The sequence below is a fragment of the Lichtheimia ornata genome (assembly GCF_029851405.1).
Source record: "Lichtheimia ornata isolate CBS 291.66 chromosome Unknown scaffold00094, whole genome shotgun sequence".
In the NCBI taxonomy this organism is placed as follows: domain Eukaryota; kingdom Fungi; phylum Mucoromycota; class Mucoromycetes; order Mucorales; family Lichtheimiaceae; genus Lichtheimia; species Lichtheimia ornata.
In genome coordinates, this window is record NW_026695414.1 from 39775 (window position 1) to 63933 (window position 24159).

Genomic DNA, 24159 nt, shown 5'->3' on the forward strand with positions numbered 1-24159 from the left:
GTATCATCATCATCAACTAGTATTGTTGTTGTCCTGGCTATTGTTGTTTTGTGGTCGTTCTTCTTCTTGTTGTTGTTGTTCCTCATCTTCGTCGCTCATGTTGATTAATGCACTGAAATCAGTATCTTCTTCGATGGCAGTGGGCTGTTTCCTTTCTTGTAACCTTGCAAGTAAAAGCTTGTTGGTGTTGATTTGATTAACACGTTCACTCAATTCAGCTGCGCTTTGAATGAAAAAGTCGGTAGTGTCACTCGTAATAAGTAGATCGCACATTTCAGTGTATCCGTGATTGGCAGCATACATCAGGGGCATATTGGTATTATCCACAACACAAGGATTGGCTCCATGATCCATTAAATAGCGCACCATATCGATTTTGCGTTGTTGTACTGCCAGCATGAGTGGTGTTTCTTCCATAGCATTGAGGACATTGACATTGCCACCAGCATCCACGACGGCTTTGACAGCTTCGATACGATTCCATGTGACAGCATGATGCAAGATAGTGTTTCCCAAGCGTGTTGTTCCATTCACATCGGCGCCTCGAGCGAGTAAGCGTTGCATGGTTTCAACATGACCGAGACCGATAGCGACTGCCAATGGGGATAAACCACGTGCATTGCGTTCGTCCACAGGTATCTTATCCAATCGATCCACCGCAGCTGCAAAGCCATTGATAGCCGCCAAATGCAACAAGGTGTTCCCTTGTTCATCCTTCACATGCATATCGGCACCCGCATCCAGTAATAAACCAAGGCATTCGATGGATTGAGAGAATAAGCAACTCGTCAAAGGCGTATGTCCCAAAGCGTCGCGTATATGATGAGGCGATCCATGTTCCAGTAACAACTCGACAGCATCCACATGGCCAGCCGTAGCAGATGCATGCAACGCTAACTCACGGTTGGGTCCGTGCACAGCCTCCACAGCAACACCCGGTTGCAATAGCAACATGCGCATAGCTTCAGTGCTCTCATTGCGTGCCGCCAAATATAAAAGTCCATACCCATCCGCATTCGCAATGTTGACATCGCCTCCTGAACGTATATACTGAAAGAGCGCTTTCACACTAAAGTCGTCCAACGTAATGGAATTCCAAATCTCGGCATCGGCGCACGTCGTTAGTCTATCCGTAGCGTGTTTGGATCGTTTGCTGCTGGTTGCATTGTCATGATCGCTCTCTGGTTGCTGACCGCGTTTGGACATGAGCACAAAAGAAGAAAGAGAAGGCCCAACCCACACACACACACACACACCGATTTAGGCCACATCCTCATGCAGATTTATGCACTTTGGCTCCTTAGTTGTTAGTAGCGTAGAATGATCCATAGAACATTTGCACCAAAATAGATCCTTCTCTTGGTTGAAGTTAATAAACCTTTCATTGTTCTTGAAAGCATGTCTTTGTGCGATTTGTGATTGATGATGATGTGAGCGAACAATTAGCTTATCGACTCATGCTCTTGGCATCCCACAAGTAAACAACTTCATATACCTGGATCATGTTCCTTCAAGGAGCGAGTTGCATGTATCAGTGCTGCGGTATTTGGATGCTGTCACGATGATAGTACATTACGTGCTATTCTAATACTTGTTTTTTCATGGCATATCAAGTGATCCGAATGCCACACCATGAAGCTGATGGACAAATGCCACTTTACCTTGGCATGTTGCTAGGATACTAAATTGTATCCTTTTTTCTTGTATTTAAACTAAATTGTATCCAATGACTACATTATTTCATGCAGTCGGTTGTTCGGCTATTCAGAATGCACAAGCTGACTATGAACTTTCTCGAATAGAGTTTATGCAAGCACTGCTTCTTTAACCCTTTGAAATCTCATGGATAATCTTGACCCACCGATAACACCCATTCAGCACCATCATAGCTTTCTCAGTGGTACATAGATCATTGTATGTGGCATTAGCTGTGTATGCTATACTCTGACAACATTGTACTCAATACCCCATATGTGCAACGAGAAGTCGTACTACCAGCTTCTTTTTATATGATGAATTCTATTACTATACAATAATGACCCTTCTAAAACTTCATATCTTGTCCACCTCTCATCCATTCAATGACCTTGTGAGCCATATAAATATTTGCATTGGTATCTACAGGAGGAGTCACCATCCATGATGTTAATGAAAAAAGTTACAACGCATCCACCACGACAACTTACCTAATGAGAAGTCGTGTTGCAAACCTTTTTCGCAAAGATAGAAATGTTCTAGAGAAAAGATGATCAGTGGTTGCACATCCCTTCATTCAAATACAAACTTACTGTGATTGGGATAAGCTGCTTTTAGAGTACGATAATGTTCAAGGGGTGCCCATCCATCGGTAGGTGAATAGTACAAGACAAACTTGTCCATATGTGCCGAGTAGAAATGATGATCCAGTTGCTTTACAAGTCGCATCTCCTGATGTGCCATTCTTATTACGGTGCGGATGGTAGATCGGTTGCACAGCGAAGCGGTCACCTTGAGGATATGGCCTTTGTGGTGGGTCACCGCACCGACTAACCCTTCAAGTAGTGGCGGAGGTAAATAGGATAACACCGTTCCAAGACCTGTAAGCACCCATTGCGGTAACTTTAGCAGATAGCGCTATTTCCTTTACCATTTAGCATTGGATGGATCCTAAGTTGTGTGTTTGTGTGTATGTGTACCTGAATTCGAATTCCTTTTGGGGTCTTGCCGATATCGTACAAGCATGGAAACAACCCAAAGACACGTGATACAGCTGTGGGACGTTGCTTGACTACTTCAGCTGCAAGGTAAGCACCAATCGAATGACCCATGATAATAATACGTGCATCAGGATTTGCTTTCTGTAGCATGTCAAAGCAAAACACCTTGTGGTCGATTTGTTCCTGGAACGTATACTCCTTGTCAGGTGGACTTGAAGCCGACATGCCGACTTGAGACACTACGATCGTCGCCATTCAATCCAATTTGCTCATGGGCCCCTTCATGCCTTGTCATTTACCTCCAAAGATCTCCACATTGGGCGATGCTTGTTGATAAACGTTCTCGAGAAATTCAGTATAGTAGTCAATAAGACCAGGATTGCCGGGAATAAAAAGGATGATGGTCTCAGCCTTTTGAGAACGAGCTGGCCACCATAAAGTACATGTAGGATGACCGGCTACATCCCAATCGCTACGAAGAGGGGTATTGATAGCGTCTGGACGCATGTCACAAAAAAAAAAGTCTTGCAGTGTGTGGTGGTGGGATATACCAAGACTTCTTTTATACTATGCACTCGTTGCTCGGTTACACGAGAACGCAACCAGGGGAACGGAGCTTCTTGATGCTTGCACAACCTTACTCAAGGAGTCGAATACAGCAGCACATCTTGTCCCATCATCATACTCAAGGTATACTGTTGGCGTTGTATTGAAACGTGTGGTAAAACCAATGATTGGATCATTAAGGGTAAAGTACAATACAAGGTGAAATAGTAGGTGCTCTTGATTCACTATTGCTACTACCTACTAAAGTTGCGGATGCAGCCGACAAGGAAAATACAGAAAAGGAAAGGAGAGGAAAGTAACAGTGCGTGCGTGCTTTATATCAAATTGCATTTGTCAATGATACATAATCGGGTGCTGGATTCTCGTATTCGGTTGTAAAGATTTGCTTTTGAACCCTTTGCATGTACCTAATATATGCCAACTAAGCAACAAACCCCCACTACTAGCAACTCTCCTTGATAAAAACGTACCGTAGAATGTCTGATAGATAGTCGGTGAGGGTCTTGATGGCTTCAACGCCCATGTCAGTGTGTGCTAATAGAGACGGCATTTGAACTACAAACATAGTTTGGTGAGCATCACCCGTAATTCAACCCTCTATGCCAGTTTAGCTCTTACCAAAGAGACGCAAAAGGTGTTCCGCACCATATATATCCACCATCTCTCGATTATACTTTTTCCTTGCCTCTGCATATTGATGCCGTTCAAACCGATAGAGCAGCAAGGATCCAAGAGCATTGTTGAAGTATTCCTTGATACCATGGATGACCTCGTCCAGCGTCTCTTGGCTATAGTATGATCCATCTTAATCAAATGCTCACTTCCATTCCTTGTTGATCCTACGTACTTTGTTCCTTTTTTCCCAAGCTTGTAAGCCTTGTATTGTTCCAATAAATCTGACACTGTGGGTGTGCGTGGCAACACAATGAGCTAAAAATCATGCATCAATGACAATCCTCATGATCTCAATTGCATTCACAGTACCTGCTGGTTCTTTGTCACATTTTCCCAATCATCCACCAATTGAGCTTTTAGACCGTTGGGGATATCAATCCTTATCTCTGGTGTGTTCAAGTATTCATCCTCCTACAAGCTGCTGCATTGGCATCCTCTCATTCATCCGCGCCACTCGCCCATTCCCCCTTTTTTACCTTTTCAGTGCTGGAATCTCGTGGTCGCTTCTTGCCTGCTTGCTATCACGTAAGATAGGATTAGAATCACATACTTGGGGTTGGATAACATACGTAGATCATACCGTGTATAAATCTTTTAACTTTGATTGCATCGCGATATTGGTATCATTTAAACGTAGCACGCGTGATTCGGGTACCCATTCATCCCATCTTTTAAATAAGCAGTAGTAGCCCGTTAGCACATCCACATAGAGATAGCAGTGGTTTACGTACGTGTTTTTCCAGCCCTTGTAGTGAACATAATAACCAGCCCCTACAATGTCGGGATCGTCGTCGAACCATTCGCGGCTCAAGATCTAGATCGTTACTGTCAAAATGGACTTCTTGTTGCTGCTGTTGCTGTTGAAATCAACCTGCCTGCCACTTGCCTTTGCTTCGTATATAAGAGGACCATGAAAACATAATACTCGCTCGTCGACGCTGTAGAGGTAATGCTCGTGTGCTGGCAAATCGCCTTCGGACATTGTCAAAAGTTAAAGAAAGAGAAAGAGAAAGTGAAGTATCGCGCCCTCCCACTTGTTTCGAAATTAAGGGCATCTACCCTCTATCACCTCTCCCCTTTAATTTGCCAACCCATCTACATGTTCCATATCTAAGCAATCGAGATTTGATGATACATGTGTTGTATATCTTATCGACCCACTTTTATAATCTTTATACAATGCTGCATACGTATACATGTCTTTGTTTGCCTTTACATTCATTAAATAATGTATCCATTATTGAACAATGAAATGCAATGATTGTATGAGACGTTTTGCTATATAATGCATACACGTACATGCTATTGTGCTAAGTGAGTTTCTCAGACAAGGAGCACCTGGGTTTCAATTATCAGACCCAACCACCTCTTTGCACATTTTCAACATAAAATTACACGCTCCTCATCTCCCACACCTATCAATGCGTTTCACCATCTGATTCGGAAGAGGATGGGCTCTCGAATGCTATCAAACACGCCATGCCGAACTATCGAATTGAGCGAGTTGGTCTATTCCATTTATGGAAATTTTGCCCTATATTATGCGCCGACCCAGCTGTTATAACAAGTGTCTCCCAACTCCTCTATGGTCCAGTGGTCAGGATCCCTGTCTTTCACACAGGTGGCCCGGGTTCGATTCCCGGTGGGGGAAATTTTTGCATTTTTTGAGTCAATTTGCTATCACAACGTACTTTTTGCATTAAATACCTTCGAAAGAGCTCCTTGCGACGAATCTTTTGATACCAATCTTGTGGGGAAGCAACAACAGCTTGACGATCGACAGCGGCTCCATTGCAACGTTCGGCATTTCTTGCACGACCTGTACATCTCCAGACGCTCATCTCTCTTCTTGTGTCAAAGGAAAGGTGTACTTGTTCAGTTGCATAAGAATCAGCTTCTCCGCCTCTCTCACCTGATCTCTTTTCGACGCCATTAACACGCCTTTTGTCAACTTGACAATTCGCCATTACGAGCAGCATTCCACAGCGTTCTATACACATATATATACTCACACACACCACCCTCGTGCAACGCCTCCTCGTGCAACATGACACCACCCAATCTCGGAATCATCATCCGAGCTCAAATTGATACGGCTATCTTTTCATGCAGGCTATGTGATCCAGCTGAAGACGAGATAAAGTTTTATTATACAAGTCGAGCACTTTCTCAACACAGCACTAAGGCACACAAACAGCCGACCACTGTCATCTTTGAATGCCATATTTGCGATGACACCTTTAAATCTCGTCCTCAGTTGCTATCACACAAGTGCATCAAGGAATTCGTAGCTGATGACCATGCTCGAGTACCGCCCCTTGTAGATGCTGCACCAAGTGGAACACAAATTGTTGACTTTTCCATCATTTCTACGACCAAGTCTTTTGTTTGTCCACGGTGTGTTACGGCACGCTTCAATGACCTAACGCATCTACAAGATCACCACGTCAAGCAGCATCTGCAACACTTACGCCCTATTTGGTGTTGTCCAAGGCAATGTGGTTATAGAGACATCGAAAAGCGTACAATAACAGAGCATCTAAAGTACGCATGCAATGCTGATGAGGAACCAGAAAATGAGTTTGCACAAGAGTTCTGCTTTGGCTGTGATCGGCTCCTACCTTCCAACGACATGGCTGCACATCAACGCACACACCCTGGCCTTGTGGATGCACTAGCAACGAATTCTTGGAAGTTGCCATTTGCTGGTCGTGAGCTTGATGTTTTGAAGGATATCGTTGGTGTTGTTGGATGGGATGTTAATGATGTGAAGCAACAATTACGACAGCGTCATGTTTGGAAGCATAACAACATCATTCATACTGCAGTCTCCAACTTACGCACTCGTCAGACTCAAACTGCCACCACACATCCTGTCAACATTGCATCACCTACATCATCACCAGACACCACGCCATATGCAACACCACGCTTAGCACCATTTCGGGATTTGCAGCAACCTCCATCACCATCACAGCACATCATTGGCATTAAACGTACTATGGCGGATAGATCACCACAACCTGATCATCATGGGAGATCTCGTCGCAATTTTAATGCCAACAGTAGCAGCAGCTCATCAACATCTCAATCCACTCGGCCATCAACCAACACTCGCTCACAACAAAGACGCCATAGAATATCTCGAGATGATGAAGATAGCCACATTACACCACCACCAATTATCTCGGCTGATACAGCTTCACAATCTCTCGACTTTTTGCGTTCTTTGGATTTGCATCCATCATCAGGTCGAATTTCACCATTAACGCTTGACAATGATAATCATGATGCATCACCTGATGAGCCTGGGGATAATGACAATGGTAATGATGAGCATGTGCAAGTAGCAACAAATGATGGGGAGGATACTGGAGCGCCAGCATTGGATATCAGCAACGACAGCACCACAGCAGCAGCAACAACAACGGCACACAGCAGCAACGACGATCGACAATTACAGCATTCGACTATAGCAGCACATCCAGCACGTGATCATGACAACGACAACAATAGTGTGGATTCATGGCTTCTTTCAGATCGCCCTGTGACATCATTGGCAAATGAACGAGCTGCAGCAATCAATGAGCAGGTTAATAGGGAATGGGATCAACTTTTTGAGGATCCTCTTTCACCAGAGCAACCAGTCAACGATGGTGCATCACTATCTCTCTCATCACCACCACGTCGACAACGCTCAACCTCGTTTGATGCCACATTTGAACAAGCGATCTCGGATTACAACATCCAACATTCATCATCACCCACACGCTCACATCGCCGCACACGCTCTGTTTCACCTTCTCGCAACTCGCCATCACCATCCTTGGATGTCACACACACACAATCACCACCACCAATTGATGCGAGTAATACGGCAATGGAAGTTGATGAGCCAATTGTGCCATGGCGACCAACACAACAACCTCGTGAATACACGCCTATTACAACATTGATGCATTCACGACAATCACGACGCTATCTACGTGTGCCACTATTTAACAACAAGCACCAGCGACTATGTTTTGAAGCAGCTATCAATGAGCTTGTGGAACGGCATCTTGTTGTTGAGGGTGATGACCACACTATTGTGACACAAAAGAACAACGACTTTCACGACGCACTGTACACGTTGATTGCCGAGTTCACTAGGCCACGACCACGTGTTGACAATCAAGGTCGAATTGAATGGAATGGATTGCAGCATATGGATGATGAAGCTGAAATCACCGATCGATTAAACAACAGCAGCAATCTTTCAGCCCATGATCGTAGACGTCTACTTCGCCGTCGCACCGCTATTAGAGAAGGAAGAGATGCCACATCCCTGTTTCATCGCTATCGCCATCGTTCAAAGTTGACGTTTGACTCTCTCGTCAACCCAAGTGAACGAACAACATGCACCATCCCTGCCAACCGATTGTACACGCACTTTGATAATAGCTATGGTGCTAGATCAGTTACATCGGATGCAATACCCACACCACGCCCTGATTTCCATCCAACTTGCTCACTTGGGGATTTCACAGACGATGATGTGGATGAAGTCATCAAAAGGTTCAACAAATCATCATCACCTGGCTTCGATGGTATTCCATATAAGATCTGGTGCATGTTTGGTGGGCTGCGTCGTTGGCTTAAAGCCATTTATCAACGTTGTTACTCGTTGGCATGGATACCGGAACATTGGCGTATGTCACGCACCATTCTTATTTTCAAAAAAGGTGACATGCAGGATCCTGGCAATTGGCGTCCGATCGCGTTACAGAATTCGACCAGCAAACTATATTCAGCTGTTCTCGACAGGATGTTACGTCGCACATTAACAAATCGCATCCCTCACAACCAAAAAGGATTCATGCCAACGCCTGGATGCATTGAACACGACTTTTACATCCATGCAGCAATACGCAAAAGTCGACGTAGAAACCTGCCACTATACATTTGCTCGTACGACCTTCGTGATGCTTTTGGAAGTGTCACTCATGATCGGATTCGCCATGCGCTGGTATATGCTGGATTGGATGATTCATCAATACAACGTGTGATGAGCATGTACAACAATGTGAGCTGCTTTGTGGGCACTGATGCTGGATCCACTGATATCATTCAACTACATCGTGGCACCAAACAAGGCGACCCAGCATCACCATTCATCTTCACTCTATGCATGCTGGAACTGAGTCATCGCCTCAACAACGCTCAGCCTACAACACAGCAAGCTTACCACAATCATTTGCTACTTGCCGATGACCTCACCATCTTATCACACGATCCAGAACATTTTCGACGTCTTCATCGCATAGTCACTGGATTTATGGATACACATGACTTGAAGATCAATGCAAACAAGACATGTTTTTCGGCAACCATCGCGCACAGTAATCAACAAAGGCGCACGGATGAGCGTATTGAGCTACGTTACCATGGCACGCGGATACCACGCATTGATTTGAAGGATTCATGGAAATATCTTGGCAACAGTGTGGGTCAACAAAGGAATGCGATTTGGGCTGACTTTCATCGTTTACATGCACACATCAAAAGACAGCTCAACATCATCGCCAATTCCGGTTTACGTATCTTTCAAAAGCATCATGCTATCAAGACTTTCATCCTGCCGCAGCTCGAATATTATATACGTTTGAATGGCCTTGGACCATGGCAAGCAAACCGATTGGGGCGCACCATACGTACATCCATCCGCAAATACCTTCAGCTACCATCATCGACCAGCTTAGCTGTGTATCATTTACCTATTGACAATGGTGGTCTTGGGTTCTATGAACCTCTTGATTGGGCTAGCAGCACACAAGTTGTCCATATTCTTGGTTTGCTCAATTCATCAGATCCTGCTGTTCAATTTATGATCCGTGAAGAAATTGGTACACTTTTGCAACAACGCTATCATCGTCCAGAAGATGGCTCGACATTGGATTTTCCGCCTACCGCTGAAGGATGCACCGATCAACACATTTTGCAATATCTTCATGGTAAATACGAGCATCTTAAAAAGAAGCGGTACAAGGACACAGCGGATCCATCAGCAAACATGCCACGTTGCCTACAACATGTTGGATGTGAAGTCATTCTTGAGGAGGATTTGGATGGTGCCACGACATTCAGCTTGCGAAGAGATGATAATGCAAATAATGGGTCCAACACTCGGCGTCGTATCACTGCCATCGGAAGACTCAAGCGTATTTGTCAACAAAAGCTTCTCGCAAAATGGCAAAGTCAATCATTGCAAGGCCAAGCTGCTAGTACCTTGCAGCACTATCTCAGCAACAGATGGATTCGTAATGATTCATTGCATGCAGCTGCGTATCGTTTTGCCATCAAGAGTCGCTTCGATATGCTGCCTACCAATGCAAACAAGGCTCGATGGGGTTTATCCAATGATTCGAACTGCACACATTGCCATCAACGTGAAGACATCCACCATGTTCTCTGCTTTTGTACATCACAACAATCCAAAGTCCTACAATCGGAACGCCACAATCAAATACTCAATCGACTTGTAAAAGCTGCTCGCTATAATCACCCCACTGCCCAAATCTCGGTCAATGAATCACCACCACTTATCAACAGCGATCGACAACGACCCGATTTGGTAGTGCTTGATGAGGAACGGCGTACAGTTTTTATCACCGATGTCACCGTCACCGCCCAATCCACCTCAAACAACAATCAAGCAACTTCTGGTACCTGCATTGATCACGCACGCCAAAGGAAGGTGAATCGTTATGGTGATATTAAGAGGCAATATGAGGAGATGGGCTACACCGTGGATTTGACAGCTTTTGTTATTGGAGATGTGGGTGGCACGGATTCAGAAAATGTTCGACAGCTCAACTATCTTATTCGTCGACGAGGTCATGCTCAACGTGTACATGGATGGATCATTTGTGACGTATATCGATTCGGTCATCGCTTATGGATCAAACGCTGTGGACATACACATGGTTGGGATACATCATCAACGCGCCATAATGCAAGAGAAAGATCAACATCACGTGCACCATCCACCACTTCACCACCACGCAACACTCGCCAACACAACAATAGCGATCATCGCTCACATCGCAACATTCGCAGATCTCATGCACCAACTACCGGCAGCAACAGCGTTCCACTTTCTCGTCAACGACATTCAACACAACCACCACCAGCAACAAGCGCCAATACTGTTCCGATCAACAATCTTCGCCGCCGAGGTCGCACAATGCACTGACCACCTACTTTATCCACAATACAACAACACTTTACATCCATCTTGTATCACAATGCTCTTTCAAATTTCCCCTGACACGCTCGATCCTTTACATTACAACGCCACCGTCATCATCTTGTTTATTATCCAGTCATCGCCAGATGTTAGGATGTCATCCATAGGCTACACTACCAGTAATGTCTAGAACATTTTCTTTTTCTCCCTTTGCGAGTTTTTTCTTTTCTCACAACATGCCTTATATTGAATATCAATTACCCCCAAATCAAAATAAATATTATATGGTTCGATTCCCGGTGGGGGAATTTTTGCATTTTTGCAAAAAAAAACTCTCTATCACGTGATCAAAATGAATGCAAGACCAAGGGCAGAACAACAAATGATAGAAGACCTTTTACAAGAGGTGAAGATGATGATTTGTTTTGAACTTTACTTGAGGCACTACTTTCCTAGCCATTGTAATATTGAAAAGCACCGCAGCCAATAATATACCAATGTGTCATGTCGTTTAAGATCATCCATGGCATATGTATAATCGTGTAGCCAGCACCCAGCAGTGTATATCATCAGGTAGCATCATAGTATAGAGCATAGAAGAGTCACTTATTAAAGGCTGATTCTTTGCATGCACGAGACGCGGTGCATTTTTCAATCAAAGTGCTACACGTTTCAACCAAACGTTCTACACTTTCTTCGACGAGAGGATGTACGAGTAATGTAATCATCATCTCATTTACTAGTATAAGCTGGTGAGATACATGGTCTATTGAGTGCTTGTGTGGGTTGAATTAATGAGAGGCACTACATTTTCAGATACGGCACTCAAATCATTGAGGGGATTTCAATAAGACGAGAGGCGCTACACTCTTCAATCAAAAGTGCTACACTTTTTTGACGAGAGGATGCACGAGTAATTTAATTACCTTATGACCTAGTGTTAGCTACTTGCATACTTGATCTATTGAGTGTTTTGCTTTTGTGGGTTCAAGTTGAAAAGTGTAGCGCTTTGGTCTAATTGAATTGCTACTCCATGATTCGAGTGCCTGAGGTGGACACTTAAAAAGAATGTAAAAAGGGAACAATAAAAGAGTCAGTGAGACTATTAACTACTGATTTATTATATGAATGGGTGTCCTTATATACATGTTACGAGGAATGAGAATGGGAATGAGAATGAATGGTATGTACAAGTGTTATGATTATAGCGGGACCAGCCCTTGCTATGATGATGATGATTTGTTATGCATGAATGTCACAATGCCGTGTCCGAAAGTGTAGCACATCTCATTAATTCAACCCACACGAGCACTCAATAGACCATGTATTATGTCAGCAGCTTATACTAGTAAACGAGATGATTACGTTACTCGAACATTCTCTCATCGAAAGAAGCGTAGAACTTTTGATTGAGAAGTGTAGCACCTTTTGGTTGAAGAGTATAACGCCTCTCGTCAACAACTGCAGCGTCCCTCATCACATGGTTGTCTCTGTCTACCGTAAAGGTAAGCTTTATTTGCTTTAAACATCCCTTGATAGCGTGTTTTGCCTTTATACATAGAACCATTGTATAGGGATAGTGGTATGCAAGGACATGGATCGTATGGGGGATTTATACTCAGCATTATAATTGAGTAGGAAAGTGTAGCGCAGTAATGCTCATAAATCGATCTCTTTATTCTCTTTGTATTTGCCTGTGTGGCTATCTTATCCTTCGTGGTCTATCTATCCTTCGCGGTCATATATTATCCTTTGTGGACGTCGTCTATATCGCCTGTGTGGATCCAAACAGAAAGACGACACGTGCTTTTTGCATAAGTACCTTTGAAGAGCTTCTTGAGACGCGTCGATTGATACCAATCTCGTGGGGAACAATCAACTTCTTGCCATTTGTCAACGGCTCCATTGCGACACGCAACACTTTTTGCACAACCTTGCGATTGTTGAGTGCTCATCTCTTCGACTTGCTGCTAAGTGAACGCATCATCGCTTAGCTGCATAACATTCAGTTACCTCGCGACTCTCACCTGCTCTCTTTTCAACGCAATTGACACACGTCTTGCCACCTCGCCATTTCGACATTGTGAACGATTACGCAGCGTCCAACCTATATATACGTCTCCAACAGTAGCACCAACCTTGTTTCGTGCAACATGACACCTCCAAATCTCGGAATCATCATCCGAGCTCAAGTTGACACAGCCATCTTTTCATGCAGACTATGTGATCCAGCAGAAGACGAGATCAAGTTTTATTATACAAGTCGCGCTCTTTCTCAACACAGCACCAAGTATCATCGACAACCAACAACTGTCATATTTACTTGTCACGATTGCGATGATACTTTCAAATCTCGTGCATCCTTATTGTCGCACAAATGCATTAAGGAATTCATGCCAGATGACCAAGCTCGTGTGCCTCCCATCACAGAAGATGCACCTGATGGGAATTCTATTGTCGACTTTATGGTGATATCCACTACCAAGTCCTTCGTGTGTCCAAGCTGTGTCATTGCACGCTTCAATGACCTCACGCATCTGCAAGATCACCACGTCAAGCAGCATTACCGATACTTGCGACCTATTTGGAGCTGCCCTAGACAATGTGGATATCGCGACATTGAAAGGCGTACAATCACGGAGCACTTAAAGTATTCCTGCGGCATGCCACACAATAAGCAAAAGACTCTTCTTTTCTTCTTTCCTGCTCTCTTGTCGTTCGGCACGGTTCTGCCACGGATACTCGCTTGATTGCAGCTTATTGTACGTTGAGATTGTTCGTTGTTTCTATGCTACGGATCGATAAGGCTAAGACCTCAAGTTGTATCTATGTAGTTTTTCTTATGTTTTTCTTGGTCGCCGCTGTCCCATAAGTCTCTATACACACTCCTTGTTCTCTTTGATTCCTTTCGGTATGTAGAGTCCCCCTATCATGTTGCATCCCCCATTGTATTATCATTTTCTTTATACTGATTCGGTACGCTTGCTTGTGTGCAGATTGCGAATCACAGCAGTCAAATAAAGATCCGCGACACATCGCATAACAGCTATCGGACGCCTCAAGCGCATTTGTCAAGCCAAGCTATTGGAAAAATGGAAAGCACAACCTCTGCAAGGCCAATCAGCATCAACACTACAACACTATATGAGCAATCGGTGGATTCGTAATGATTCCCTCCATGCTGCAGCATATCGTTTCGCTATGAAGGCTCGATTTGATATGCTGCCAACACACGCCAACAAATACCGGTGGAGATTGGGTGACTCTGAAAATTGCACGCATTGTCGACAGCGTGAAGACATCCACCGCGTCCTCTGTTTTTGTACTTCCCAAGCTTCGAAAGGCATGCAGTCTGATCGCCATAATCAGCTGCTCAATCGTCTCATCAAGGCCGCACGATATAATCATCCTCATGCAAGAATCACTACAAATCAAGTGCCCCCTCATATTACTGATACACGGCAACGTCCAGATTTGGTGATCGTGGATGAAGATCGGCACCAGGTTTTCATCACCGATGTCACTGTTACGGCACAATCGACCTCGAACAACAATCAAGCAACGAATGGTGGTACTTGTCTTGACCATGCAAGGCAGAGGAAAGTGGATCGTTATGCTGATATCAAGAGGCAATATGAAGAGATGGGATACAGCGTTGACTTTGACAGCATTTGTACTTGGCAATGTTGGTGGTACGGATGGTGAAAACACACGACAGCTTCGACAAATCATTGGCAATCGCTCTCATCCCGATCGAGTACATGGATGGCTCATTTGTAATGTATTACGATTTGGTCATCGCTTGTGGATTAAACGTGATGGACACGTGCACATGGTTGGGATCCATCATCTACGAGTCATCATGCAAGAGAAAGATCAACATCACCACGTAATACTCGCCACCATAGCAACACCAACAATCGCTCACGCCATACCAATCGACGATCTTACACACCATCGTCACGAGCTACTGGCAGTAACAGCATTCCACTTTCTCAACGACAACGAACATCACAACCGCCAGCCACAAATGCTGATACTGTTGCAATCAACACTCAACGTCGCAACCGTCGCACAATGCACTGACCACCTATCAACACAATCACCCTTTACAGCCATCTCGTATCACAATACTCTTTCTTGTTTCCCTTCACATGCAACTTTCTCTACGTCACTTTGCCACTCTCATGTTCTCTTGTATGCCATCCACTCATCGCCAGATGTTAGGATGTGATCCATAGGCCACACACCCCGTAACGTATAGCACTTTTTGCTTTTAGCATGTATCGAGTTTTCTTTTCACCACTACATGCCTGATATTGGATACCCATCCCCCATTGAAAATAAATACAATAAGGTTCGATTTCCGGAGGGAGAAGCGCGACATTATATCGCATTTAAGTTTTCGCGTCGTTTTCTTCATTACCTACTATGTCATAATCCTTGTCTTTTGGGGGCACACGAATACCTTGGGTCGATGTAATTGCTAAGATAAAAGTAGGTGATACCACAATGCAATCACTTTTTGGTGCGTTGAGCCTCATTGTTAGGCGTGATGGGCTAGTAGATGTACACGTTTGATTGCTACTTTACAGCAATGATGATGGTGCGATTACATAGCAAGCATTGTTGACAAGTGGTGCGTCATTAGGGGGTCTGAGTAAGACGTGATGATGATAAAAGTCATAGAACACGCTTTATGTGATAATAATGTATTATTAGATTGCTGTTTATTTGGTATAAAAGGCGTCCCATTAGGTTTTATGCATTGATTGATCTTACTACTTTGGCGAAATGACCGAAGAAAATCACCACTTTTTGTCTCCGGGATGCATCATCATACTAGGGAGGTTGAAGCTAAGCTCGACTTTGGAATTACTTGTCTTGGCTGATATGGATCCAGCGGCCTCCTTCTTGTGTCGGTATCCCATCTTATGATTCTCCTTGTCGATTTCAAAGTGTAGACTAGAAGGGTACATGTTGTCTTCTACAATGGCCTTACTCGATGAGGTCTTGACATCAAATACACCAACGAAATCTTTGCTCTACATAAAGGATCATGTTAACAATGGGCTTGTCACAATGGTTGTTGATTGTTCTTATTACCATGTTGAGATTAATCTTGGAATTGGATGTGACACAGCGTACTTGAAGACGAGAGGCATCACCTGCAACGTCCATATTGATACGAGAATTGCTTGTATATGCAACCACCAAGCCGTCGGAATACACATGATCTAGATTGATGCTTCCATTGGATGTTTTGGCGGTAATGTTGTGAGCATGCACGCTATTCATTTTAATGCTGCTGTTGCTGGTGTCGGCTGTAACGTGGGTGGCGCGTACATTGCCAGCAGAGATGCTTCCATTGCTTGTTTCAATATCCACGGTAGATCCACTTTGCATGTCGCCATCGATATCGATGGAACCATTGGTCGTACGGACGCTGATTAAATCCTTGGCTTGCAAACCACCATCTACCTTGATAGCCGCGTTTTTTGTTCTCAGGATCATTTCGTTGCCGATCCATCCTTGCTTTAAATGAATCTTGGCATTGGTCGTCTTGAGCTCCAAACGATCCACATTCAACGAGCGATCCACACGAATAGGGATATTGCTCACAGAAACCCATACTGAACGAGCATCCGATGGTACATAAATTCTCATCTTGACATCAATACAACGCCATGACAACGAGGGAAAGTTGATATTGAGCGCTCCTGTTCGATCATCCACCGAGTATCGAAAATCTTTCAAATCCTTAAAGGGTGTAATTTCTATGTCGGTGTCGATAGCACCTCCTTTCTCTACTGGTACAATCTCAACGTATCCGGTGGATATGTGGCCCTGAATACTGACATGCACATCTTGTGAAATTGGAATGTGCCTTGGGAAATCTGCCCAACGTGTACCACCACCACCACCGTTACACGTTGATGGCAAATTGCTGCATCCATTGTTGTCGCATCCCAAAAAGAGTTGTGAGAATAAGCGTGATACTACAATAGCAATGCCAAGCAGTATGCATAAGTGGGGCATTATCTTGCAACGTCCTCTTTTTCTACTATCACTCTGCTCAGCTGATTGCATACCACTTGATTCTTGTTGTTGTGGTCTCCTTGGAAAGGTGGCATATTGTTGTTGTGGAGATTGGGGTACTGGAATGTATTGTTGCTGTTGTTGCTGTTGTCGACTCGACCCTTTTCGTTGTAAAAGCTGATGAATAGGCCTATTCATTATTGAACATGCGCATGTATTCATTCACCTGCTACTGATGCATCGGATGTATTAAGATAGTTGTTTGGTGCCGTTTGAGGTGGTGATGATTTACTGATATCAGCGGATGATGGTGCCGATGGCAATGGATCTTGTGGTGTGTATGGCGGTGGTGGTACATCAAATGTATCTAATAGAGGTTCAGCTTCCCGCTGTCGTCATGGAAATTTATGCTATGGTGGCATACCAGGATCGGATTTGTTGGGTGATTTCGACATGGCTCAACTCTGCTTACAAGAGAAATTGAAAAGTGCCAAAAACGCGTCCCAAAAGTCTCCTTTTTATGCTTTGTACGAGGAGAATGCCAAGCCCTTGGCCTTTTAGCCACTGTGTCACCAGGTTCATAGGACAAGCTCTTGGTACAAGTGGCGTCAATGTTGAAATTTGCCTCTTTCGTCTTATGCTGCTCAGCAAGGAAAACACACCGATCACGCATGGTAATAGCATACTTGGCGAATGGAGAAAAGTCCTTCTTCCTTGACATTGAGCCATGCCTGATATCATAGCAAGACACATTATGATGCTGAAAATGCATGATAGTGAGAATACAGCCATTAGCATCGATCATCATCCTCATACTGCGTCAAGGAGGTAGCCTTTGTTGATGGATCAAGTACAGCAAAGGAAGCCCTCACGCTGAAGATTTATTGAACTAGCGTCATTGTCGTCTCTAAGCTACTCGTAAAGAGGATCCAATATGATTGAGCGATAAAAACAATGTTTTCTTTGTTAGCCTAAAGCCTCTAGCTAAGCAAATGTATTCTGGTTTATCATGATTGATAGGTGATTAAGTTGATGTATATCTCGATAGCATGAAAAGGGTCCACAGCAATGGTTGTCATGGGATGAGGGCGGTAAATTGTTGCTGGAGGGGAGCTGTGCAGTGCTCTTCTTCTCCACAACCCATCTCTCTCACAACGTCGACATGGCTTTACCGAATCTATGGAAGATCTACGCCTCGTTCAGGACGCCTGAAGAAGAAAGACACTTTTCACGATCGGCCTTTTTCAAATTTAGCGGCTACATTCTTTCTTGTATTGTGATGACCATTCTAGCCTCTCGATCGAGCAACACCAAACCAAAGTTGACCTATTAGCAGCAGCTTTACTTGTATCCACCATCATCTCCACCACTAATACCCCCCTCTCTCCCTATCCTTTCATTGTCTTCTTTTTTTCTATGTACAAATACACGTTGTTTTCAACCGATTAAGCTTTTTGGATGGAATGATATGGATGATTGGGAAATCGAGTGTGACACAGAGGAGAAGGGCATCGGCGGGGATCATTGAATTGTTGTTGACAACATGGCAAATGACACACATGTACCCGCATCAATCGAACGCTTTACCAGATTAGTCGATGGAAGAATCTCGATATTGGAAAAAAAACGTGCAGTCGGATACACAGCTATTGACGCCGAGGTGCAAAAAGAGTGCGGGATATCATTCCAAGAACGAATCGATGACCAGCGTAAACATTGGCTGGTGGCGTACTATATTTAGTGACACAGCGCAATGATTCAAGAAGTGAGTGAGTGAGTGTTGTTCGACCCTTTGATGTAAGTATGCAAAAGTAAATGAGCTTCATTGGCAGCTAATGTAGATGCATGGTGGAGAGTGACGAATTTACTAAAGTGAGGAAGCCAGTGGATCGACAATGCAGCAATGGTGAGTGAATCCTTAAATGACAATGCTTTAAAGATGATTCAACTTATTGGATTCTGAACCCAGATAGAAAAAAGACTAAACTTACCAAGGCATGCCACCATATGCAGCATCGTCCAAGATTTGAGTGTATAGTGTATCGTTTCACACTTGGTCATTCACACACACGACAACGAGGTATGGAGAAAGGTGGTTGCTGGTATCACAAGGCGGATTGTTTTCATATGCTGTTAACTATATAGTATTGTTGCGGAGGTTCATTGCTGTCTTTGTGTTTCTTACAAAGTTATATGCTTACTCTCAAGCGGAATCCAGTTCTTTGTTCTTTCACTTCCCTTCCTTTCTTTCCGACTTTTTCGTCCTTCTGCTACTGGGAACCATGGCTGTCGACTTGAAATACACGTCGTGCGATTCCATCCCTGGTTTGGTCCAGGAACTGCGTCAAAGCTTTTCTATGGGTACATCATCATCATGCATTTGTGGTGTGGAGCTTTTGCTGATCCTCCTATGTGATCTTTATGTAGGTCTTACAAAGGATGTATCTTTTCGCAAGCAGCAGTTGCGTAATCTACAGCGATTTTGCGAGGAACATACCGAGACGATCCAAAAGGCTCTTTATGCTGATTTGCGAAAGCACACCATCGAAACCGGTGTTGGTGAAATCTCTTTGGTGGTTGAAGAATGCCGTTATATGATTAAGGTACATACATACATCAAAATAGGATTCGTGTGGTGGGAGGATGGGAGCCATAACTTACACACAACCATTTAGAATTTGGATCGTTTGGTCAAACCCACTTCCACCAAGAAACGATTCTTGATGAATGCAATGGATAAGACTTACATCCGCAAGGAGCCCAAAGGCGTAGTCGCCGTCTTGGGTAAGCACATGCAAATCTTCATTAAACCTTATAATTCTTGTACGAGTAACAATCATTTTCGTTTATAGGCGCTTGGAACTACCCTGTAAGTTAAAAACTAGGGCGTATAGAGTCAACAAGGAATTGCCCACGCTGATCAATGTTAATAGGTGAATCTCCTTCTTATGCCAGTGGTGGGTGCCATTGCTGCTGGTTGCTGCGTTGTCATCAAGGTATACAATAATGACCCATGATATTCAATGACTTTTTGTATTCATTGATGATTCTCTTTTCATAGCCATCCGAAGTTGCTGCCAATACTGCTGAAATTATGGGTCGCTTGCTTCCTCAGTATTTGGATAAACGTACCTACACGGTTGTCAATGGTGCTATTCCCGAGACGACGACGTTGCTTGGTAAGAAGAAACATGCGCACGCATTTTATTAAACATACCAACATGCCATATGTGCTTTTAGAGCAAAAGTTGGATCACATCTTCTATACTGGTAACGGTGCAGTGGGTAAAATTGTCATGACAGCTGCTGCCAAACATCTGACACCCGTGACGCTTGAGCTTGGAGGCAAATCGTAAGTAGAAGAAGCCATCATTCATCATTCACAACCAGCTGTGCCACAGTGTTACTCATTTTAACTATCTTTTAGGCCTGCCATTGTCGCACCAGATGCTGATTTCAACATTACCGCCCATCGTCTATTGTGGGGCAAGTTTTACAATTGTGGTCAGGTTTGTGTTTTTTGCTTTCATTTCACTTTCTTCTATAGATCACAAAACAAGCTCTTTGTGTAACCATATTCATCACTCATAGACATGTGTTGCGCCCGATTATGTTATGGTGGACAAGGACCAAATGGAGCGTTTGATTGTTGCCTTCCGCCGCACCATCCGTGAATACTACACCGATAACCCACAAAAGAGCAATTCCTATGGTCGTATCATCAACACTCGCCAATTTGATCGCCTTAAACGCTTACTCGACGCCTGTGATCCATCATCCATTGTCGTTGGCGGTGACACGGATCGTGATGACTTGTACATTTCACCCACTATCGTCAGCAACGTTCAACCCAATGATGGCAATCTTATGGCAGATGAAATCTTTGGTATGTTATATACCATCAACAACAATCGCATTGCCCATAGCTAATAATGGTTCTCTTAGGCCCTATCTTGCCCATTGTGCCTGTAAAGGATATGAAGGAAGCTATCCAGGTGGTCAATTCTCGGTAATTATCTTTGATCAACATGTAGGCTCTTTGCTTATCATTCATTGCACATTGTGTAGCGATCATCCTTTGGCATTGTACGTGTTTACCAGCAGTGCTCGCACTTACAATGAGAGTAAGTAATATTCCATCGCATGCTAAGGATAGATTCTAACCGTTTTGATAGTCCTTGATCAAACCAATTCTGGTGGTGCCCTTGTCAACGACACTTTGATGCATTTGGTAATATATACAATGATACATGTAAGCGAATGGTTACTGATTCTCGTGTTTTATAGCAAGAGCTTTCCTTGCCATTTGGTGGTGTTGGACCTTCTGGTATGGGATCGTACCACGGTGACAAGTCCTTTGACACTTTTACCCACGAACGCTCTACCATGATCAAGTCGACCCATTTTGAGAGCTTGATCGCTGCGAAATACCCTCCTTATACCGTCGACAAAGAAACCGTAATGAACCTTCTCGTGTATGGTTTGCCATCTTCAGTTGCCGGCAAGGTACAATCCATCGTTCGTGCATGCTCGGCTACTTTCCGTATCTTGTTTGGTAAACAGCAGCCCACGGCTTGATGATGATGAAATGGGCCCCCCTTTCAAACAAATCTATATGCTTCATGTTGCTCTTAGAGCCCACCATCTTATCTTCTCTTCTCCCTTCCTTTCCTTTCAGCTCAATTTTCTTTTTAATCAACCTCCTATTATTTTACGTGTAGTTTTATAGCTCATGAACACTATTACTATAATACATGTCATATTGCTCCTTTATAACATTGATGGCTAAAGTCAACTAGGTAATGTAATGCATCGTGTTTTTAATATTATAAAGGTGAATGACTGTGATGATAAGGTATACTAATATCTTGTTTATGACATCATTGGCGATGGTGAAGAGCCGAACATGAGGTTGTTTGGATCCACATTGGGTGCTGGGCTAGGTGGCAAAGGGGTGTTGGCAGCCATAGAAAGGATCATGTCGGGAGATGTGCTGGCGTTGTGGGTAGGAGATTGGCCATAAGAGTGTTGTTGCTGTTCCCAATGATCGGGCTCGTTCCACAAGTCATCTTTGCTCGGTTGAGCGTTGTTATTGTTGTATCCAGTTTGTAGCTGTTGTGAGGATCCAGAATTAGAAGGGGCAACAGGGGCAGTAATAAAAACATCAGGTGTTGTGGCATTGGTGGTTGACATGCCAGGGACAAGATCATCCACGGGCACGCCTTGACGATCGGCTAGCTGCTTGAGCAAGAATTGTTGTTGCATTTGCATTTTACGTGTTTCCTCAAACCCTTGTAGTAAATTGGAAAAGCTGGTCTGTAGTGCTTGGAATTGCCTTTGCAAATCAGCTTGAGATACTTGCAACATTGAAAAAAACATGTGCATGTCACCGGTTTCACGTCTTAAGACTTCTGAATCCATTGCCTTGCGTCGGATCTCCTTCAAGAGGTCTGGTCTTTGTTGTTGAAATTGAGGATGGGAGAACTCCCAAATTTCATTTTCATTGCCTCGTTGTCCTCGTGGTGATTTGTTGATTTTGTGAAACCCATACCTGCCATACATGCAGAACGTCAATACCATATTTATCAATTTAGATTACTCTCGATGGTTGCTTTTACTTACATATTGAGTAGGCGTACAAAGCTGGAAAAATTACCATGCTTGAAGTACTCAGGAAGCACTTGCTGTGCGAATCTCTTGACGTTGCAAATAAGAAAGGATGTACCAGTTGGGTTCCAAGATATCAAATCTTGATGGCGTGTATCATTAACTAGGCTATTAAAAAAGGTAGAATAATAAGTACACTTTTGAAAACGATCATCTTGCTAATTGCAATTACCTATAGAGCTTGGTGATAAAGGAGCTCGCATTACTCTTGCTCTTGCTTTTACCACCACCGTTATAACGAGGAGCTGTGACAGGTGTGTTACGGCCAACGGAAGGAGGAATGTACTCTGCTGAAGACCCGCTGGAAGAAAAGCTGCTACTCCTCCGTGGATCATAATCAGACTCACCACCCACGTCGAGGTAGTCTATATTCGACATCGATAGTGGGCTACAGTAAGACATGGAAGGATGAAAAAGAGAGGGAGAAGGAGAAAAGAATGCACCGTTGTGGATCAATGGCAAGGATAGCATGATGTCTCAAATGGGTTTCACTTCAAGACCCTTCCGTTTTTGGAGGTAATGCCGAGAATGCTATGTGCCGTATAGCTTTTTATACCCCTTTGTTGTCTGCCATTCAAATCAATAGCATTCTGGAGCCCATTGGTCAACGTTACTAAGACTTCTGTATCACAGCTCTGGACCCTGATTGTAGGGTCTTTTCCAGAAGAAGCCTGTTTTTTGGCTATAATGCATGATTTTCCTATTGATGCTTACTCACCCCTAATGGCTAAATGTGTGTACGTGTTTTAGATATCGGTATCAAAAAGTAATTGAGAAAATGAGGCCATGATACGCTCAAGATTGCTTTGATGACAGGTGATGGAGCTATGTGTTCCGTAACGAAGATAGGAAGAATCACGGAAAATATGTCTAATCATGCCTCCATCGCTACATGTGTACGTGTAACGTAGACTTTTCTGGTTAGCATGTTATACTTTGCGCATGACGCGAGATGTCAACACAACCTATAATACAAAGGAGTGTTTGCTCCTTAAGACTTTTAGTAGTCTTGGCTCTTCATTGAACGTCTCATGTTTGTTGCTGCATAGCATCTAAAAGTCACCTGTTAATGGCTGATCTCTTGGCATGTGTGGAGATGACCGAGAAGCTGGTACCCAAAAAGATGTTTCAGATGGATAAGGTGATGTGTGATACAAAGGTCGTGCTGTCAATTAGATAACGACAGCTTTTGGGTGGTATGGGAAATGTATGATTCACGCCATGATGAGAAAATAGGATCCTATGGAAGCATGGTTTGCTGATAGAAAATGTTCACCCGCCACAGCA

General features: G+C 43.7%; 9 protein-coding genes and 1 non-coding gene across 10 annotated transcripts; 5 read left to right on the forward strand and 5 right to left on the reverse strand.

The window, feature by feature from the left end:
* Nucleotides 1–12: 12 nt before the first annotated feature.
* On the reverse strand, nt 13–1206 carry O0I10_011577 (uncharacterized protein; the record flags this gene model as incomplete). The annotated part of the gene is made up of 1 exon (XM_058491542.1): nt 13–1206. One exon carries the CDS (start codon nt 1204–1206, stop codon nt 13–15), a length of 1194 nt encoding a protein of 397 aa, XP_058337686.1.
* Nucleotides 1207–2044: 838 nt separating this feature from the next.
* Nucleotides 2045–3203, reverse strand: O0I10_011578 (uncharacterized protein; the record flags this gene model as incomplete). The annotated part of the gene is made up of 5 exons (XM_058491543.1): nt 2045–2118; nt 2187–2234; nt 2289–2613; nt 2676–2935; nt 2996–3203. The coding sequence occupies 5 exons, from the start codon at nt 3201–3203 to the stop codon at nt 2045–2047; spliced, it is 915 nt and encodes a 304-aa protein (XP_058337687.1).
* Nucleotides 3204–3582: 379 nt separating this feature from the next.
* On the reverse strand, nt 3583–4920 carry O0I10_011579 (uncharacterized protein; the record flags this gene model as incomplete). The annotated part of the gene is made up of 9 exons (XM_058491544.1): nt 3583–3670; nt 3734–3818; nt 3882–4051; nt 4111–4193; nt 4248–4349; nt 4415–4456; nt 4519–4606; nt 4670–4752; nt 4825–4920. The coding sequence occupies 9 exons, from the start codon at nt 4918–4920 to the stop codon at nt 3583–3585; spliced, it is 837 nt and encodes a 278-aa protein (XP_058337688.1).
* Nucleotides 4921–5517: 597 nt separating this feature from the next.
* O0I10_011580 lies at nt 5518–5589 on the forward strand. Its single transcript has one exon. It is a non-coding gene; the product is annotated as a tRNA-Glu (tRNA).
* A 396-nt stretch (nt 5590–5985) lies between these two features.
* O0I10_011581 (uncharacterized protein) lies at nt 5986–11172 on the forward strand (the record flags this gene model as incomplete). The annotated part of the gene is made up of 1 exon (XM_058491545.1): nt 5986–11172. One exon carries the CDS (start codon nt 5986–5988, stop codon nt 11170–11172), a length of 5187 nt encoding a protein of 1728 aa, XP_058337689.1.
* Nucleotides 11173–13319: 2147 nt separating this feature from the next.
* O0I10_011582 (uncharacterized protein) lies at nt 13320–13916 on the forward strand (the record flags this gene model as incomplete). Its single annotated transcript, XM_058491546.1, has 1 exon — nt 13320–13916. One exon carries the CDS (start codon nt 13320–13322, stop codon nt 13914–13916), a length of 597 nt encoding a protein of 198 aa, XP_058337690.1.
* A 595-nt stretch (nt 13917–14511) lies between these two features.
* On the forward strand, nt 14512–15252 carry O0I10_011583 (uncharacterized protein; the record flags this gene model as incomplete). The annotated part of the gene is made up of 2 exons (XM_058491547.1): nt 14512–14858; nt 15075–15252. 2 exons carry the CDS (start codon nt 14512–14514, stop codon nt 15250–15252), a joined length of 525 nt encoding a protein of 174 aa, XP_058337691.1.
* A 722-nt stretch (nt 15253–15974) lies between these two features.
* On the reverse strand, nt 15975–17660 carry O0I10_011584 (uncharacterized protein; the record flags this gene model as incomplete). Its single annotated transcript, XM_058491548.1, has 5 exons — nt 15975–16211; nt 16273–17165; nt 17259–17366; nt 17432–17572; nt 17630–17660. The coding sequence occupies 5 exons, from the start codon at nt 17658–17660 to the stop codon at nt 15975–15977; spliced, it is 1410 nt and encodes a 469-aa protein (XP_058337692.1).
* Nucleotides 17661–19487: 1827 nt separating this feature from the next.
* On the forward strand, nt 19488–21783 carry O0I10_011585 (uncharacterized protein; the record flags this gene model as incomplete). The annotated part of the gene is made up of 13 exons (XM_058491549.1): nt 19488–19566; nt 19633–19808; nt 19881–19989; nt 20058–20074; nt 20139–20201; nt 20267–20384; nt 20446–20557; nt 20633–20714; nt 20797–21091; nt 21151–21214; nt 21274–21329; nt 21381–21436; nt 21493–21783. 13 exons carry the CDS (start codon nt 19488–19490, stop codon nt 21781–21783), a joined length of 1518 nt encoding a protein of 505 aa, XP_058337693.1.
* A 294-nt stretch (nt 21784–22077) lies between these two features.
* On the reverse strand, nt 22078–23250 carry O0I10_011586 (uncharacterized protein; the record flags this gene model as incomplete). The annotated part of the gene is made up of 3 exons (XM_058491550.1): nt 22078–22756; nt 22828–22980; nt 23045–23250. The coding sequence occupies 3 exons, from the start codon at nt 23248–23250 to the stop codon at nt 22078–22080; spliced, it is 1038 nt and encodes a 345-aa protein (XP_058337694.1).
* Between the last annotated feature and the right edge of the window lie 909 nt (nt 23251–24159).